This window comes from Nelumbo lutea, chromosome 3 (assembly GCF_056320005.1).
Source record: "Nelumbo lutea isolate HS-2025 chromosome 3, American lotus-T2T, whole genome shotgun sequence".
NCBI lineage: Eukaryota > Viridiplantae > Streptophyta > Magnoliopsida > Proteales > Nelumbonaceae > Nelumbo > Nelumbo lutea.
In genome coordinates this window covers 57749170-57766943 of record NC_142686.1, presented here as the reverse complement: position 1 = coordinate 57766943, position 17774 = coordinate 57749170, and the positions used below count along the sequence as shown (strand labels likewise).

At 38.6% G+C, this 17774-nt stretch overlaps 1 protein-coding gene across 1 annotated transcript in view; it reads right to left on the bottom strand.

Moving 5' to 3' along the window:
* The window catches only part of LOC148865147 (myosin-6-like), a 149485-nt gene that overhangs the window by 25339 nt on the left and 106372 nt on the right, over positions 1-17774 (bottom strand). The window contains exons 30-33 of the mRNA XM_088981329.1: positions 939-1097; positions 626-805; positions 182-310; positions 30-100 (exon numbers count right to left, since the gene is read on the bottom strand). Of these exons, the coding sequence (XP_088837455.1) occupies positions 30-100; positions 182-310; positions 626-805; positions 939-1097 (539 nt within the window). The remainder of the gene's footprint in view (positions 1-29; positions 101-181; positions 311-625; positions 806-938; positions 1098-17774) is intronic.

Below are 17774 nucleotides of genomic sequence, written 5' to 3'. Positions count from 1 at the left end.
AAAAAAGTGGATCCAACATTGCAAAGTACCTGTTAAAGAGCTGTACATTTATATATGAGAAAGTCTGAGCAAACATCTTCTGAATGAGAAATGGAGGAACCTGAAATAAGGTCAACCATAAGTATTCATGCATCAACAAGAAAGAACCAGGGCAAGAACAAGAATAAACAGAATCCCATACAAAATTTTCTTTCAATGTATTGAGAAGTGCGTTGAGGCTCTCAATAATGTTCTGCCAGTGATCAGTTGGAGAATTATTGTCAGATGATTGCCCAGGTCGCAACATAGCTCCCCTTGATGCTCTTGGTACCTATATTTCAGTTAGCACAGTAACAGTGTATAAATTGCTATGCCCAGACCTAATAAAGACAAGCATCCATAGCATTCTCACAGAAATTCCAATTACTCGTATACAGAATCAAAAGGCATGTTATTTTCAGAATTCCTAAAAGCAAGTTTATAGAATTCAGTTTAAAACATAGAAGTATGCTTTCTATACTAATACGAAATTTTTGAAAAGCAAGTGTTATTCTTCACAGAGGTCCTTGACCAAGACATCTGAAAAAAATCTTTTCTGAAAGGAAAGCTATATATAGACAATGGAAATCTGAAGTTAAAAAAAAACCTGGATGCATTGGGAAAGTAGTGATCCCAATTCTTTCTTCACATTGTCTCTAATAATTCCATATATCTTCTCCACATATGCTGTCAGCTGCTGCTTGAACAGCAATGCTGGGTATTTGGCCTCAACTTGGCGTACAACATCTAAACCTACAGCAAGTTGTGCAGAAGACAAGCGGAAGCCCTGATAAAAATCAAGATCATTATACATAATGTAAGAGATGATTTCTAGTCAAGTCTCTAGTTCTCCTTCACTCAATTAAGGATGGAATCAATCTAATAAGAAGATATGAAAAGAAGTAGAGGTGTCCAATTACTTGAGTCATCCTCCCAAATAATGATGTTGGAGGGGGAGGTTTCCGGCGTGGAGTTGAAACACTTGTGCTACCACCAGTTTTTAAACTGCGTTGTAGAAGGAACAACAGGGAAGAGGTAGTTGACAGCCAGTAAGCCATATGTTCAATGTTATCTTGATTCTGCAAACAAAAGTAAAAAAAAACAAATGTTGAACTAAAAGAAAACAGCACCTAAATTTCAGTTGATTTCTCATAGATCATAAACTTGTGTCAATTGATTTCTCATATCATAAACTTCTGTGTGCAGAAGAAAGAAAAAATAAAACATGTAAAACGTAAAAGAGTCATAAAATTGGGAGGAACCTCGACAGTTAGGAGAAAACACTAGAGATGGAAATGGACAATAAAAGGGCGCAAGGAATAGATCCCAACATTTGTTGGGAGCTCAGAACTAGCACCAATGCACTGCTTAAGTGCTTATCTAACAGTCCAGAATTTCATGTTATGATCAATGACCATGCAGAGTTGGCCCACATTACTCCCATCCTACAAGAAATACAACTCAAAATAGACTCATAGTGTAGGCTACATGACAAATAAAATAAGATTCCATGTTAACAAAGTTGGAAATTTTAAACACCTATTTCCAAAAGAAGTATGAACACTTAATGACCTTTAAAGTGGATCAAAAAAAAGTCAAATAAATTTTTCCTTACTAGGAGAACAGAACGAATGATGTTTAAAGGTTGAAAAGTTGTTCTAGGAGAAAGCTTAACAACACAACATAGATTAATAGTGGTAGATGTGTGAATTAAGAAATGGAAGAGAAAGGGAATAAAATAGGTGTCCAAGAGTTAGGTAGGAAAACCTAAAAGAAAAAAAAGCTCGCACAATTTAAAAACAAGTTGATAATAGAAGGGTATTAGAATTTAGATGGAAAGATTAATGATATTTGGCTCGAAATGGCAAACAACATAATGAAAGTAGCAAAGGATGACTTAGGAAAATTTAAAGGGGAAAGGTAAAGTACTAAAGAAACTTGGTGGTCAAATGAAGAGGTTCAAAATATAATCAGATTAAAACGAACATGTTACAAAGAAAGGAAAAAATCTAAAAATTACAGAAATTTGGAAAAAATGAAAAAAATATAAAACCATAAGGGAGTTAAAAAGAAAGTGAAAGAAGCAAAATGTAGATCTTATGGTGAGCTTCATCAGAAATTAGGAACTGAAGAGGGAGAAAAGGAATATATAAACTAGCAAAGCTGAGAGAAAGGAAAGGCAGATATTTAAACCATGTTAGGTGCATTAAAGATGAGGATCATAGAGTCTTGGTAAAAGATGAGGAAATCAATGAAAAATGGAAAAACTATTTTGAAAGATTATTAAATTAACAGTAGGGAGAGGATGCTAATGGAGGAAATCTAACAATATTAAGGGTTAAAAATATAATGTACCTCCGTAGAGCTAGACCTACTACAGTAAAAGAGCCACTACATATGATGAAGAAGGGAAAGGTGTTAGGACCTAATGAGATTCCAATAAAAGTGTGAAAAGGTATGGGAGAGGTATGCTTGTTATGTCTAAGTTATTTAATAAGATAGTAAAAGATATGAGTATGCATTATGATTAGAGAATTACCAATATGGTGCCTATATTTAGGGGTGAGCATTGTTTGGTTAAAATCGAAAAACCGAACCAAAATTTTCGGTTTCGGTTTGTTTGGTTCGGTTAATTCGGTTTTAAAAAATTTTGGTTTCGGTTTTGGGTTTTAGTATTGGAAATTCAGTTAACCAAATTAACCAAAATTTATTATATACATAATATAATATATATTATTAATATGTAAAACATAATATATTTTAATATGTATATAATATATAGTTGACAAACAAAAGTTAAAACTAGGGTTTAGAATAGAGAAAGCAAGAGGAGAGAAGAAGAAGAAGAGATGTGTCAAGAGGTGTGTTCTTGTTAGTGTTCACACCCTCAAAAAATCTTTATACTTTGAAAATAGTAAATTACAAGGAAGCCCCTACTTGGACGCCCAAATACAAAAAGAGTACGAGGAGAAAAAGGTCCAAAAACACCCCTGTGTAAGCAATCTCAACACTCCCCCTCAAGCTGAGCATACATGTCAATCATGCCCAGCTTGTCAAGGTTCTTAGCAAACTTTGGATGGTAGACACCTTTAGTAAGGCAATCAGCTAGTTGGTCTTCCGACCTTATAAAAGGAAGGCAAATCTCTCCGCTAGCAACATTTTCTCTAATGAAGTGTCTATCCACCTCAATATGCTTTGTATGATCATGTTGGTCAGGATTGTGGACAATATTTATGGCTGTTTTATCATCACAATATAGTCTCATTGGGATATCTACTTGGATGCCTATCTCAGTCAATAAGGTCTTCAACCAGAGTAGTTCAGACACTCCATCAGCCATTGCCCTGTACTCTGCCTCAGCACTAGAATGAGCAACCATAGATTGTTTCTTACTTCTCCAAGAAACCATGTTACCTTCCACTAGGGCACAATAACTAGATGTAAACCTTCTATCATCAATGGACCCTACCCAATCAGCATCTATGTAAGCCTCAATCTTTAGATGGTCGTAATTGGAATACAACATCCCTTTTCCAGGGCATCCTTTCAGGTATGCTGAAGTTCTATTAACTGCCTACATATGAGATGTTCTGGGTTCAGACACATATTGGCTAACCACTCCAACAGCATAGTATATGCCTGGTACTCTGGTCTAGTCAAGTAGAGATACAGAAGGCGGCTTACCAATCTCTAATATATCCCCCTGTCTAGAAGACTTCTTTAGTGGAACTCAACTTGTGGTTAGGATCAATTGGAATTTCTGTAGGCTTACACCCTAATTTCCCAACTTCTTAAAGCAAATCAAGTACATACTTCCTTTGTTACAAAAAAATTCCCTTATTGGATCTTGCAATTTCAATACCAAGAAAATATCGGAGATCACCAAGGTATTTAATCTTAAATTTAGAAGCGAGGAAGGACTTTAATTGAGAGTTACTTGTGATATCATCACCTGTCACAACGATGTCATCAACATATACTATCACATTGTTACTCTACCATCAACTCTTCTAATGAATAAGGTGTGGTCAGCTTAAGATTGAGCAAACCCAATCTTCAAGATAGCATTTGTGAACTTGTCAAACCAGTCTCTCAGGGACTGTTTGAGCCCATACATGGACTTCTTCAGGTGGCAGACTTTTCCATCACTATTAGGAAAGCTTACCCTAGGTGGTAAGTCCATATACACTTCCTCTTGTAAGTCCCCAATAAGGAAGGCATTCTTTACATCCATTGATATAAAGGCCAAGAGTAATGGGCAGCAAGAGACAGGATCACACGAATAGAGTTCATTTTAGCAACTGGAGCAAAGGTTTCTAGATAATCAATGCCATAAGCTTGAGTGTATCCTTTGGCTACAAGTTGAGCTTTGTACCTCTCAATCGAGTCATCTGCCTTGTACTTAATAATATAAACCCACTTATACCCAACAGGAATCTTATCTTTAGGGCAAGGAACAACCTCCCAAGTCTAGTTCTTTATTAGGGCCTCCATTTCTTGGTTCATAGCTTCCTTCTAGTGAGGGGATTGCATTGCCTCTGTAACACAGCGAGGGATGGAAACAAAAGAGATGGCAGAAATATAGGCACAATAGTAAAGTGAGAAAGCATCATAAGACACAGTAATAGAATACTTGCTACAGTCCTCTTCCCTTTCCAAATGGAATAGGCAGATCAAGGTGACAAACAATAATAGGATTGTTAGGAGCTTTAAGATTACCTGAGTCAGGGGAATCAGATTGTAATGGGCATTCTTATACAGGAGCCACCCTCTACTGTACCTGATGAAAAAATGCTACCAGGACTGAGGTTGATATGACATAAAAGCAAAGTGATCAATAGTAGAAATCTACTGAATTAAAAAAATATGAAAGAAAAGTAGTTTCTTGAAGAGAGAAGGAAGAGAGAAGGAGAAGGAGAAGGAGAAGAAGAGAAGAAGAGATGTTAAAAAGAAAAGAGAGAAATAATCTGGCCGCCCCTTCACTTACTATTTATACTAAAAATAATAGAACAGTACAAAGACAACTATGCCCTTATAGGGCGGCAAAACATAAAACAACATATATAACACTCAAAAACATAATAAAATTTGGACTCACAAAACTATTGTGGTCCCCACCTCCTATCTAATAACTAACATAAAACATCTAATCAGAAAAAATCATAAAACTGATTAATTTTCAAAACTCCCCCTCAAGTTGGGAGTAAATGTCACACATTCCCAACTTGCGTAGATCATGTTCAAGCTTGTTCTTTGCCACCCCTTTAGTGAGAACATCAGCCAGCTGCAACTTTGAAAAGACATAAGGCAAATAAACTTCTCCAGTTGTTAACCTTTCTCTTATAAAGTGTTTATCAACTTCAATGTGATTTGTCCTATCATGCGAAATTGGATTGTGGTCAATATTGATTGCAGCCTGATTGTCACAGTATAACATCATAGGTTCCTCTGCTTTTACCCCAATCTCACTCAAAAGAGATCTAACCCAAAGAAGTTTTGAGACACCATGAGCCATGGATCTATACTTAGCCTCTACACTTGACCTTGCCACAACCGCTTGCTTCTTACTCTTCCAGGAGATCAAGTTTCCACCTACAAAGGTACACACTCCAAATGTAGACCTCATGTCATCTAAGCATCCTGCCCAGTCTGTATCTGTATAGGATTCTAGCTTTAGATTCTCATGATTTGAGAAAAGAATGCCTTTTCCAGGGAGCTTTTTCAGATATGCAAGTATTCTCTCAATAGCTTCCCAGTGCTGAACTTGAGGTGCATGCATGTACTGATTCACAACACTGACAGCATAAGAAATATCTGGTCGTGTCATAGACAAATACAGCAGTCGACCCACCATTCTTTGATATCTCCCCACATCCTTTACCAACTCACCATCAACACCATTAATTCTGTGATTTGGATCAATAGGAGTATCTACTGGATTGGTCCCCAGCTTCCCAGTCTCCCATAGTAAGTCAAGTACATACTTTGTGAAATGAAGATCCCATGCTTGGATCTTGCAACTTCAATCCCCAAGAAGTATTTGAGCTCACCAAGATCTTTGATCTCAAATTCTTGTTGCAATGATTTTTTGAGATCATCAATCTCCTCCACATCATTTCCTATCACCGCTATATCATCCACATACACAATCAGAATTGACACCAAAGCATCTCTCCTCTTCACAAAGAGGGTGTGATCAGACTGTGTCTATGTGTATCCAAAACGGATGAGTGCCCCTCTGAACCTGTCAAACCAAAACCTAGGTGACTGTTTCAGTCCATACAGAGATTTTCTGAGTCTGCACACCTTTCCTTTACCAACATTTTCATAAAAGCTTGCTGGAATGTCCATATATACCTCCTCCTGCAAATCACCATTGAGGAACTAATAGTCCCCTTATTATTAGCCCATAGAAATTTTTTTTGCAATATGAGGTAACACAAAATTACACAGCCAAGACATTACCATGTAATTCTCCTACACCCATCGGGAAGAGTCTGTATCAGGTTTCTTCTCCTCCCCAATGAGATACCCTAATTTTCCATGGGCACCAATTTCCATCTCAGTTGATTATGCCCACTCCAAATAATTTGTACCATCATGTTTTACTGTAGTAATGATCCCATAACCAAAAATATCACTACTACCTCCAACACCTAGTCCTACAGTAAGGGTAAATTTCATCTTGGTATTCCAACTCTCCATCTTACTTTAAACAGTTCAACAGTAAGAAAAAATAGATTGGAGACCTTCAAAACATAATTTAATATTACACACACAGAAACCAACCCTTCTGGAAGAAGAAGACCCTAGATGGAGAGAAACCTCTCTCCTCCCCACGCCTCCCAACAGAGAGGAGTGAATCGATCACTCTGGGAGGCTCAGAAAATTCCAACAATCAAACCGGCCTCTTCAGAAAATCAAAAGAAAACTAACAATACCTAGGCGCCCAAGATCAGATAAAAAACAAAGAGTCCAACTTTTCTAGGACTCTTCTCGATACTCCAGTTGTTCCTGATTTTGATGCCAAATAGTAGATCACCTTCTTGATGACTAGATCCCACCAAAAAATCCAAGAACTGGGCAATCTATAGCAGATCGATCAACCCTTTACTACTTCATGCAGTCGGCTTATCTAAGGCTGCATGAGAATGCTTCAAGAAACCCTAGCCGATGCTCTGATACCAAGTAGAAATCTGTTGAATTAAAAAATATGAAAGAAAAGTAGTTTCTTGAAGAAAGAAGGAAGAGAGAAGGAGAAGAAGAGAAGAAGAGATGTTGAAAAGAAAAGAGAGCAATAATCTGGCCGCCCCCTTCACTTATTATTTATACTAAAAATAATAGAACAGTACAAAGACAACCATGCCTTCATAGGGCGGCAAAACATAAAACAGCATATATAACACTCAAAAACATAATAAAATTTGGACTCACATAACTACTATGGTCCCCATCTCCTATCTAATAACAAATATAAAACATCTACTCAAAAAAACATCATAAAATTGATTAATCTTCAACATCAATCATAAGAGGTTGCATCATGGAGGCGGTCCTCCAACTTTCTTCCGCTTGTACAAGGGAGTAAGCGAAAGCAAGAGAGACAATGCCAACAACAAGAATGTGTTGCCTGGTAAAATCTAACTTTGGATTTAAGCCATCCAATAAATCAAAGCCTCTATTCTCCTCTATGTACCTCCGATATTGCTCACCATCTTCAAGGTCCTTCCATACAAGTGCTTTCAAGTGATCCATTTCTTCTCAAATAGATTGTAGAGAAGAGAAATACATAGCCACAAATCTCTCCCCTTGACGCATACTACAAGCTTCCCTTCGAAGCTGGTACACTCTAGCTGTATTGTTAACTTGGGAATTAGTGGCAACAACTCTATCCCAAATATCTTTGGCCGTTGGAAGAAACATGTAGTTTCGAGCAATATGAGGTTGCATTGAGCAAATCAGCCATGACATAACAAGGGAGTTATCCTGTTCCCCCTTCGCAAATTTCGGGTCTTCAAGATTTGGCTTCACCTCCTTTCCTGTGATGAATTCCAGTTTACCTCTCCGAGTAATGGTAAGTTTAGCAGATCGAGACCACTCTAAAAAATTGGTTCCATCAAGTTTAATTGTACTTATCATCTACTAGCAATATCGACACTTCTCGGGAACACACTGGCCACAGACCCAAGAACCAAGGTCACCACACGGTTAAGATACAAAAGGACGCCAAAAAAACAAATTGGCGGCAAAATAAAGGGAGAAACAAAACTCCCTAAAATTATATAGGGCTCAGAAAATTATGAGACCACTTTCTTTCATTCCCAAAGAGTAAAACGACCTGAATGGTTTAGGTTTTACAATAGAAGAAGTCATTAAACATGATGTACAAGGCTTGACATCAGATCTGAAAATCATAGAAGCTTTGAATGAGAGAAAGATTCATATCAAAATTCCTCTAAAACGAGGGCGAATCAAACAATGTAAGTTTCATTGATTGCCGCCGACACCTATACGGACTGCTGACGTCACTCGGTGGCAGTCTGACGTCAGCAGTTCACCTCGTGAGAGAGGATCAACAAGAGAGGTACTCCCAAGTTCCCTTACCCGCTCTTATACCAAGTTGACAAACAAAAGTTAAAACTAGGGTTTAGAAGAGAGAAAGCAAGAGAAGAGAAGAAGAAGAAGAAGAAAAGATGTGTCGAGAGGTATGTTTTTGTTACTGTTCACACCCTCAAAAAATCTATATACTTTGAAAATAGTAAATTACAAGGAAGTCCTTACTTGGGTGCCCAAATGCAAAAAGAGTACAAGGAAGAATAAAAGGTCCAAAAACACCCCTGTCTAAGAAATCTCAACATATATATTATATAATATATTAAAATATATAAAATACATTAACATATACATATATTATAATATACATAAATATATTAATATATAATATATAATATATTAGTATAATATTAATAAAAGTCGGTTTTAACCGAAAAACCAAAAACCGAACCGAAAAATTCAGTTTATTTGGTTTGGTTTTTAATCGAATAAACTGAATGCTCACCCCTACCTATATTTAAGAAGAAAGGTGATATACAAAGATGTAATAACTATCGAGGGATTAAATTCATTAGCCACACTATGAAACTTTGGAGAGAAATTGAATAATGATTATGAATTGAAACAAGTGTATCGAAGAACCAAGTTGGCTTTATGCCAAGGAAATAAACCATGGAAGTTATGTTCCTTTTGAGAAGATTGAAAGAAATGTTCAGAGAAAATAAGAAAGATCTTCATATGGTGTTCATTGATTTAGAAGAGACTTATGATAGAGTTCCTAGAGAGATAATATGGTGGGTCTTGGAAAAGGAAGGGGTTCAAAATAGGTATATAGACCTAATTAAGCATATGTCTGAGGCAGAAACAACAAATGTTAAAACACAAAAACACTACACTGTACATCCCACCTACAATAATCTGAAATAAGGAAAAGAAAAAACAAAAGAGAAGAAGAAGGTTGAAGAAGATGCGAGAGAGAAAGAGTTCAAATCTCTCTTCATCCCCCAATGATCTCTTTTATTCTTTTGTTGAAAAAAAATAAGGACAATTACATAGTGCCCTTAGTAGGGCATCCATCACTAAAGACAACAATAAAAAATAATAGAAAAAGAAAAAAAGCCCATAACTAAAGCCCACTACCGTTTAACACAAGCCATATGTGTGTCTCTAGGGGCATGCATAAGCTGATTGATCACACTAACAACATATGAGATATCTAGCCATGTCATACAAAGGTATAGCAACTTCCCTAAAAGTCTCTAGAACATTCTCCTATATGCCAAAAGCTCACCATCATTAGCTAAGAGTTTATTGTTAGCATAAATAGGTGTAGAAGTAAATTTGACACTAAGTTTCCTAGTTTCCATGAGAAGATCTAACACATATTCTATTGGGATATCAAGATGCCATCTATTTATCCTCCCAGTAATTACAATATCATCAACATAACAATGCGGAAGGTAACTTGAGTGCTTCTCCACTTTACAAACAATGTATGGTTAGATTGTGCTTGAGTATAACCAAATTCAAAAAGTGCAACTCTGAATCTATCAAACCAAGCTTGTGGGGATTGGTTGAGGCTATAAAGAGATTTCTTCAACTTGCATACTTTGCCCTACATTTCTTTACCATACATACCTGGGGGAAGTGACATATCAACCTCTTCAGTTAAGCCTCCATTTAAGAGCGCATTCTTAAAATCAAACTAATGTAATGTCCAGTCATAACTCACTACCAAGGACAACAAAACTCTCACTAGGGTCATTTTTTGTAATTGGTGATAAAGTCTCCATTTAGTCAACTCCATATACCTGAGTATACCCCTTAACTACTAGCCAAACCTTATACCTCTTAGTGGTGCTCAGCATGGTACATAACAATGAACACCCACTTACATCCCACTGGTTCCTTCCCATGAGGCAAATCCACAATAGCCTAAGTATAATTTTTGTAAAGTGCTTTTCCAGTTCTCATAGTCTCCCTCCATTCTGACTTAGACAATCCCCAAGAGTTTGGATGGCATTGGTGGCATAGTTTCTGGCGACTTTGTGGAAATTTAACTCTGCTGGTCCTGACTTTTGAGATGTTTTCGAAAGACATGAAATAGAGGAGGATTAGGAAGAGGAGGTAATAAAACTTGTGTTTGTTTTTGTTTCTCCTTAACTGAATGTTTTCCTTGAGGAGAAATAGAAAAATAAGGAACATTTTCAAAAGAAAGAAACACCCATAGAGACAAAATAGTTTTTAGACATGGGATCAATGCATCAATAGCTTTTTTGAGAAAGAGACCAAGGAAAATACACACAATAGCTTTGGGGTCGAGTTTAACGCGAGTGGGAGAGAGATCATGAAAAAAACATTGACACACAAAGATGGAACCCTTAGGGAAGAGGAACTGATGAGGAGACCTATAATCCAGTAACTGAGATGGCACCCTATTCATAACATAGGCAATAGTGAAAACAACATCCACCCGAGTAACTTCTAGAAGGTGGTGATTTTTTCTCTTTGCAACCCCATTTTGTTGAGGGATTCCGGAACATGAGCTCCTATGATGAGAACCATGGGAAGTAAAGAAATCTGTGAAGTCACCATGAAAGTACTCCTTGGCATTGTCTGATTGGAAGGGTTGAATCTCTATCTGAAATTAGGTATAGACCATAGATTGAAAATCTCTTACAAGTTTAGGGACCTTTCCCCATGAGTGCATAGAGTAAAAACCCATGTGTATCAAGAGAAGTCATCAATAAATGAGATTAAATGTTTGTAGCCATTCTCAGTTGGAATATTAATAGGTACCCAAACATCAAAATACACAATATAAAAAGGAAAACTAATCTTTTATTGTGTAAAGGAAACAAAGTTCAGAAATTTTTACTTAATCGACACACTTGGTACTGAAAATCACTAACTGACACAGACTTAAACAAATATGAAAAAAAAGCACCTCAAAGACTCAAAAGACATGGCCCAAATGATGGTGCCACAAAACAACTTTACTCTTACTCAACTAACTGAAAAAACTCTGAAACTGCAAGACCAACTTTGCTCTCCAACACATAGAAACCATCGACCATGTTCCCTCTACCAATTGTCCTCCCGGAGGCCAAACACTGAAAAACACAAGAATGTGGAAGAAAGGTTACTAAGCAAGTTAAGGCATGTGCAAATGTTACGAATGGACAATAAATTAATGGGTAACTTTGGAACATGCAAAACATTGAACAAGGTAAGACCAAAAGGAAAAGATATAAGTCCTTGACTAGTAGTGGAGAGAATGATCCATAAACTAACCTCACTTTATCTCTGCTAGAAAGAAGAGTAAATGACGGAAACAGGGTTGAATTACTAGTCATATGGTTGGAGGCACTGGAATCAATAATCCATGGGGATTTTGGGTTATTAGTAGATACAAGGAAAGCAATGGATGAATTACTTAAGGAAGAAGCAAATGAAGTAGAAGGTGTAGATCCAGAATCTGCCTGTCAGAGGGCCCTACCATATTGCTCCAAGTGGTCACAGACGGAGCTTATAATCTCCTCCTTGCGATTAGAACAACGGAGGCATTCCTGAGAAGAACTCATGGTAGAAAAACCACCATGATGCTCATGGGATGCTAAGTTTGTCGAAGTGAACTTCTGATTTGCCTTCTTGCTCTGGTCTTGTGTTGATTTCTTGCTCAATTCCTGTGCCCACTCTGGTTTCCCATTCAATTCCCAACAAGTCTCGCAACTATGCCTGGATTTTTGACAGAGTGTGCACCATAATTTATCTTTATTGTCTACCTTTTTCTAGTTTTCCCCTTTCTTGTTGAACCAATATTACCTCTTACAGGTAAAGCAATGGTCTCCCCCTCGGAAAGATTCATAACAGGCTTCATACTTTTCTCATATTGAACAAGTGCATATACCTCTTGAGCAGAAGGAAGATCCTTGCTTCCCAAAATCTGCACCCAAATGGGTAAATACATGGGATTCAGACCCAAAAGAAAAGCAAGCATCCTCTGTAGTAAGCTGATAGTAGAAATTGCTGATAATTGATTCTGATGGATGCTTTGTGAAGAAAAGTAGTAGAAGCTGAAAGGTTTCAGCAAAGGAGAGCGAGAGAGAAGAAGAAAAGAGAGTGGGATGTCGCTAGAACTGAAATTAGGTCTGGCCGCCAACCCCTCTTGATTTATATACTTAAATAAAAGAATGAAAGATTACAAAGATACCCTTAGTAGGGTGGCTACTTTAAGTAGCTGAACAATCACAACTTAAAATAACATAAACTAATGGGCCTAAGACCCAATAACTTCCTAACTAAATAACTTAAATAAAAATAAAACAAAGCTGGGCCCAATAACTTAAAATCGGCCCAAAGTCAACACTCCCCCTCAAGTTGGGAGTAAATGTCACACATTCCCAATTTGCGTAGATCATGCTCCAGCTTGTTTCTTGCAACACCTTCTGTAAGAACATCAGCAAACTGCAAATTAGAAGCAATTATGGAAGACAAACTTCCCCTGAGGTCACCCTTTCTCTTATGAAAGGGTTTTTTTGTCATCTAGGCATCATAGGTTCTTTTGCCTCTATACCAATTTCTCCTAATAAGGAACAGATCCAGAGAAGCTCTAAAACTCCTTGTGCCATGGCTCTGTATTTTGCTTCTGCACTTGACCTTGCCACAATTGTCTGTTTCTTACTTTTCCATGAAACTAGATTGCCTCCAATAAGAGTGCAAACTCCTTATGTAGATCTCTTGTCATCTAGGCATCCTGCCCAATCAGCATTTGTGTAAGCCTCTAGCTTCAACTGTCCATGGTCAACAAATAGTATGCCTCAACCAGGTTGTCCCTTCAGATAAGCAAGAATCCTGTCAACAACATCCCAATGCTAGACTGGTGGGGCATGCATGCATTGACCCACCACACTCGCTGCATAAGAGATGTCTGGTCTGATTGAGTCTGAGTATAGCCAAAAATAATCAAGGCTTTCCTGAACCTGTCAAACCACACTCTAAGAGATTGCTTTAAACCATAAAGAGACTTCTTCAATCTACATACCTTCCCCTTTTCAGCATCACTGTAGAAACTAGCAGGAAGATCCATATATACTTCTTCTTGCAGGTCCCTATTAAGAAAGGCATTTTTTACATCAAGTTGGAAAAGGAGCCAAGAGTATGTAGTAGCAAGAGAGAGAAGGATCCAAACAGAAGTCATTTTTGCAACTGGTGCAAAAGTCTCTAAGTAATCAATGGCATAGGTTTGAGTGTACGCTTTTGCAACCAATCTAGCCTCCTTGCCCTCTAGTAGATCCATAATCTCCCACGTTTGATTCTTAATTAAAGCTTACATTTTTTTCCTGTGTAGTTGTCTTCCACTCAGGTTTGGAGAGAGCCTCACAGACACCATTGGTATAAACAAAGAGTCGAAGGAAGAAAGGAAGGCATGATAAGGAGAAAGTCCACTGTAGAAGAGATACTGTGAGATACAATGAGCAGTACACTTTCTCTTCCCCTTTCTAAGTGCAATAGGAAGGTCCAAGTCATCTGTAATGGGGTTAGTGGAATCAATAAGAACAGAAACATCAGAGGGATCAAGAGGAATACCTGAGTCAGTGTCGGCCGAATCTGTAGTCTCCGAGGAACGAATAGGAAGTGATTTGGGTTCTTCTATAGTGGAATCAACCTCCCTGCGAAGGCGTTGTCGTGAGTAGCACTAAGAAACAGGACGCAAGGGAGGTGGTAAGGTAGGTGACATAGGAGGGTCAGGCATAGGAGTGGACACAGGAACTGGAATCGGAAGAGGAATAGACTGCTCACTTCCTTGCCTAAAACACTCCTGAGAAGAACCCTTCGAGAAAAAAGATGTGAACTCAAAAATGGTGACATTCATAGTAACATAACGACTCCCAAAGACCGGGTCATAACAATAGTACCCTTTCTGATTTTCTGCACACCCAAGAAAAACACACTTGTTTGCCTTCGGATCAAGGTCTGAGCGATGAGGACCAAGAACATGAGCAAAGAAAACACAACCAAAAAACTTGAGAGGAATGTGGAACATCTCCCCCGCAGGAAAAAGAAGGCTGAATGGAGTGCTAAATCCAAGAACACGAGAAGGCACCCTATTAATCAGAAAGACTATTGTGAGAACTGCATCACCCCAAATCAAACTGGGATAGTAGATGTGATAATCATGCTCCTCGCAATCTAAACAATGTGTCTGTTCTTCCTTTCTGCTACCATTTTGCCGTGGATTGTAAGAACAACTGCTTTGATGAATTACCCCATACTCTGATAAATACCAAGCAAGGTTCTTCTCAAAATATTCATTGGCATTGTCTGATCTAAACACTTTCACTCATACCCCAAACTGTGTTAGCACCATCTGATGAAACTGTCGAACCAAGGATGGTACCTCATCATGGGATCTCATTAAGTAAATCCAAGAATACCGAGAAAAAAATATCGATAGCCACCTATAGAAGGAACATGGTATGGTCCCCACACATCAGTATAAATAACATCAAAAACAGATAAACACCTTTTATTACTTAGCTTTAAATTAATGTCTACAATGTTTTCCAAGCTGACAACCTTCACACTCTAAGCTAGACAAATTAACAAACTCAACAAACTTTGGAAATAAGAAATGCAAAGAAGGAAAAGACAAATGTCCCAAACGATTATGCCAAAGCATAATTTGACCCACAGACTCTGACTCAAAATCCCTGCTAACATGATGACTCTGATAATTTGGAAGTGCATCCAGAAGGTAGATTCTGTTGTCAGGTGTATTATATGTACTGTATGCAGGTTTAGTGCCCGCATGGGTATTTTTGTAATTTTTTGTAGTCCTCTTGTGTCGTACGGCCAGTATGGTATAAATACAAATGCTTCAGTCGCATGAAGCAATTTTGGTTTTGAGGCCTTAAGTCTGCAGCCTCTTTTCTCTTCTTCTTCTTCTTCTTCTTCCTTCCTTCTTCTTCTTTTGCTCAACATGGTATCAGAGTAGGACCGGCTAGACCTGGAAAACAACCAACCAAGGTCTCTTTTCACTGCTGCGTAGAAGCTATAGTCCTGATGCTCAAAGGCAAGGAAGAAGAAGCATTCTCTAGTGTTGCGGTTAGTCTCTACTGCCGAGTAGGGCTCTGCTACAAAAAAGCTGACTGTTCAACTTCCTAGTGCAGAAAAGGGTTCTGCTACATGTTTTTTCTGGGGTTGCTCGGCTAAGAAGACTATAGAAAACCATCCCAGATGTACGAAGAAGGGTTCTGGCCTATAGAGAAGATTGGGTCCATGAGTGTACTACCTATTCACAGTTCGGGTGACCTGGGTACTGAACTGAAGTTTCTCTGGTTATGGTTCTCTTCTTGCACTCTTTCGATGGACTGTTAATGTCCTATAATCTGAGTAGGGACTGTTCGGTTTTTTTTCCCTCCTCCGATTGTATGTTGCTCTATTCAGCTCTCTAAGGGACTGTTGTTGACCCCTAAACCCTAAGTGACTGTTCGGCTGCCCTTGAAAGTGGATATCAGCCGATTAGGTGTGGTGAACCACCACTTGTATTTCTATTCCTACTGAGAAGCTGCATGAAAGTTGTAAAATTGTAGGTCATTTAGACCTGGTTACACTGCAAGTGTAGTGTTCGTATATTGTTCTGTGAACTCCTACGAAGGGTAGGTCATACAAACTAGTACTGCAACTGCAGTGTTTGTGTTTGGTTCTATGTGAAACCGAAAATCAGCAAGTGCCTAGTTGTGGACTATAGCAGATCTGTAAGGCAGTGTGCCTTTGTTTTTGAGTACTTCTAAACCTAGAATCATGAATAAGGAAAATTTGTGGTGCACTAATTGTTAGAAGCCCCAGCACACCAAAGATACTTGTTGGGATCTCCATGGGAAACCAAAGTGGGCTCAGGATCTACCTAAGAAGCAAGGCTTAGATGTAATTAGAAGGCCTGGGAAACAAGTACCAAGAAACACCACATGGCCAACATGGTTACTCGGGAGAATCAGCCCTCTGCTTCTACTGTGACTCAAACACCACATGGCCAACATAGCTACTCTGGATCTGACCCAAGGGAGGATATTGTAAACTCCTTCCGTGATCATTTGGAGATTTATGGTAGAGCAATTTGCCAGATGGATGCTCCTCCCACCACCTCTTTTGCATCCACATCAGGTAATCCTGCCACAACTTTCCATGTTGCTTCTCACAACCTTGACTCTCCATGGATCATTGATTCTGGAAAGTCAAAACTCATGATTGGTATGTCCTCTTACTTTCAAACTTATCACCCTCTTTCCGAAAGAGATAAAGTGAGACTAGCCGATGGATCATACACTTCCATAGTTGGTCAAGGAACTCTCTCTCTTCCCCTCGGCCTTACTCTTTCTGATGTTCTTCATGTTCCAAAATTCCCTATGAATTTGTTCTCAATCAGTAGTGTTAAATTCAAGGTTTGTTCTTCAGCAGAGGGGATACAAGCAATGTCAGTCAGATCACACACTGTTTGTAAAAAGGGTAGAAGGTAAAATGGCTGCCCTAATAGTATATGTGGATGACATAATTGTTACCGGTGACTGGAAAGATGAAATTCAAAGTTTGAAGGGCTTCCTTGCCACTCAGTTCGAAGTGAAAGATCTACGACCCGCCAAATACTTCCTTGGAATTGAGGTTGTCCGATCAAAAAAGGGTATCTTCATCTCCCAAAGGAAACATGTCCTAGACTTGCTTAAGGACACTGGAAAGATTGGGGTTAAACCAGCTAACTCTCCCATTGACCCCAACCATAAGTTAAGTGATAGCCAAGGTGAACCTCTTAAGGATGTGAAGCAATTTCAGAGGCTTGTAGGGAGATTGTTGTACCTCTCTATGACTCGTCCAGACATAGCATATGTTGTTGGTGTCCTCAGCCAGTTCATGCATGCACCTAGGTCCACTCATCTTGAAGCAGCGGAGAGAATACTGCGGTATCTTAAGAAGTTCCCGGGTGCTGGCTTATTATTCTAGAAACATAGACATTTGAGAGTTGAAATTTACACAGATGCGGACTGGGTTGGATCTCAAAGTGACAGAAGGTCTACTAGTGGTTACTGCACCTTTGTAGGAGGGAACCTTGTTACTTGGAGGGGTAAGAAGCAAACCGTGGTAGCTAGATCCAATGCTGAAGCTGAGTACCGTGCAATGGCACACGGAGTAGCCGAAGGTATGTGGAT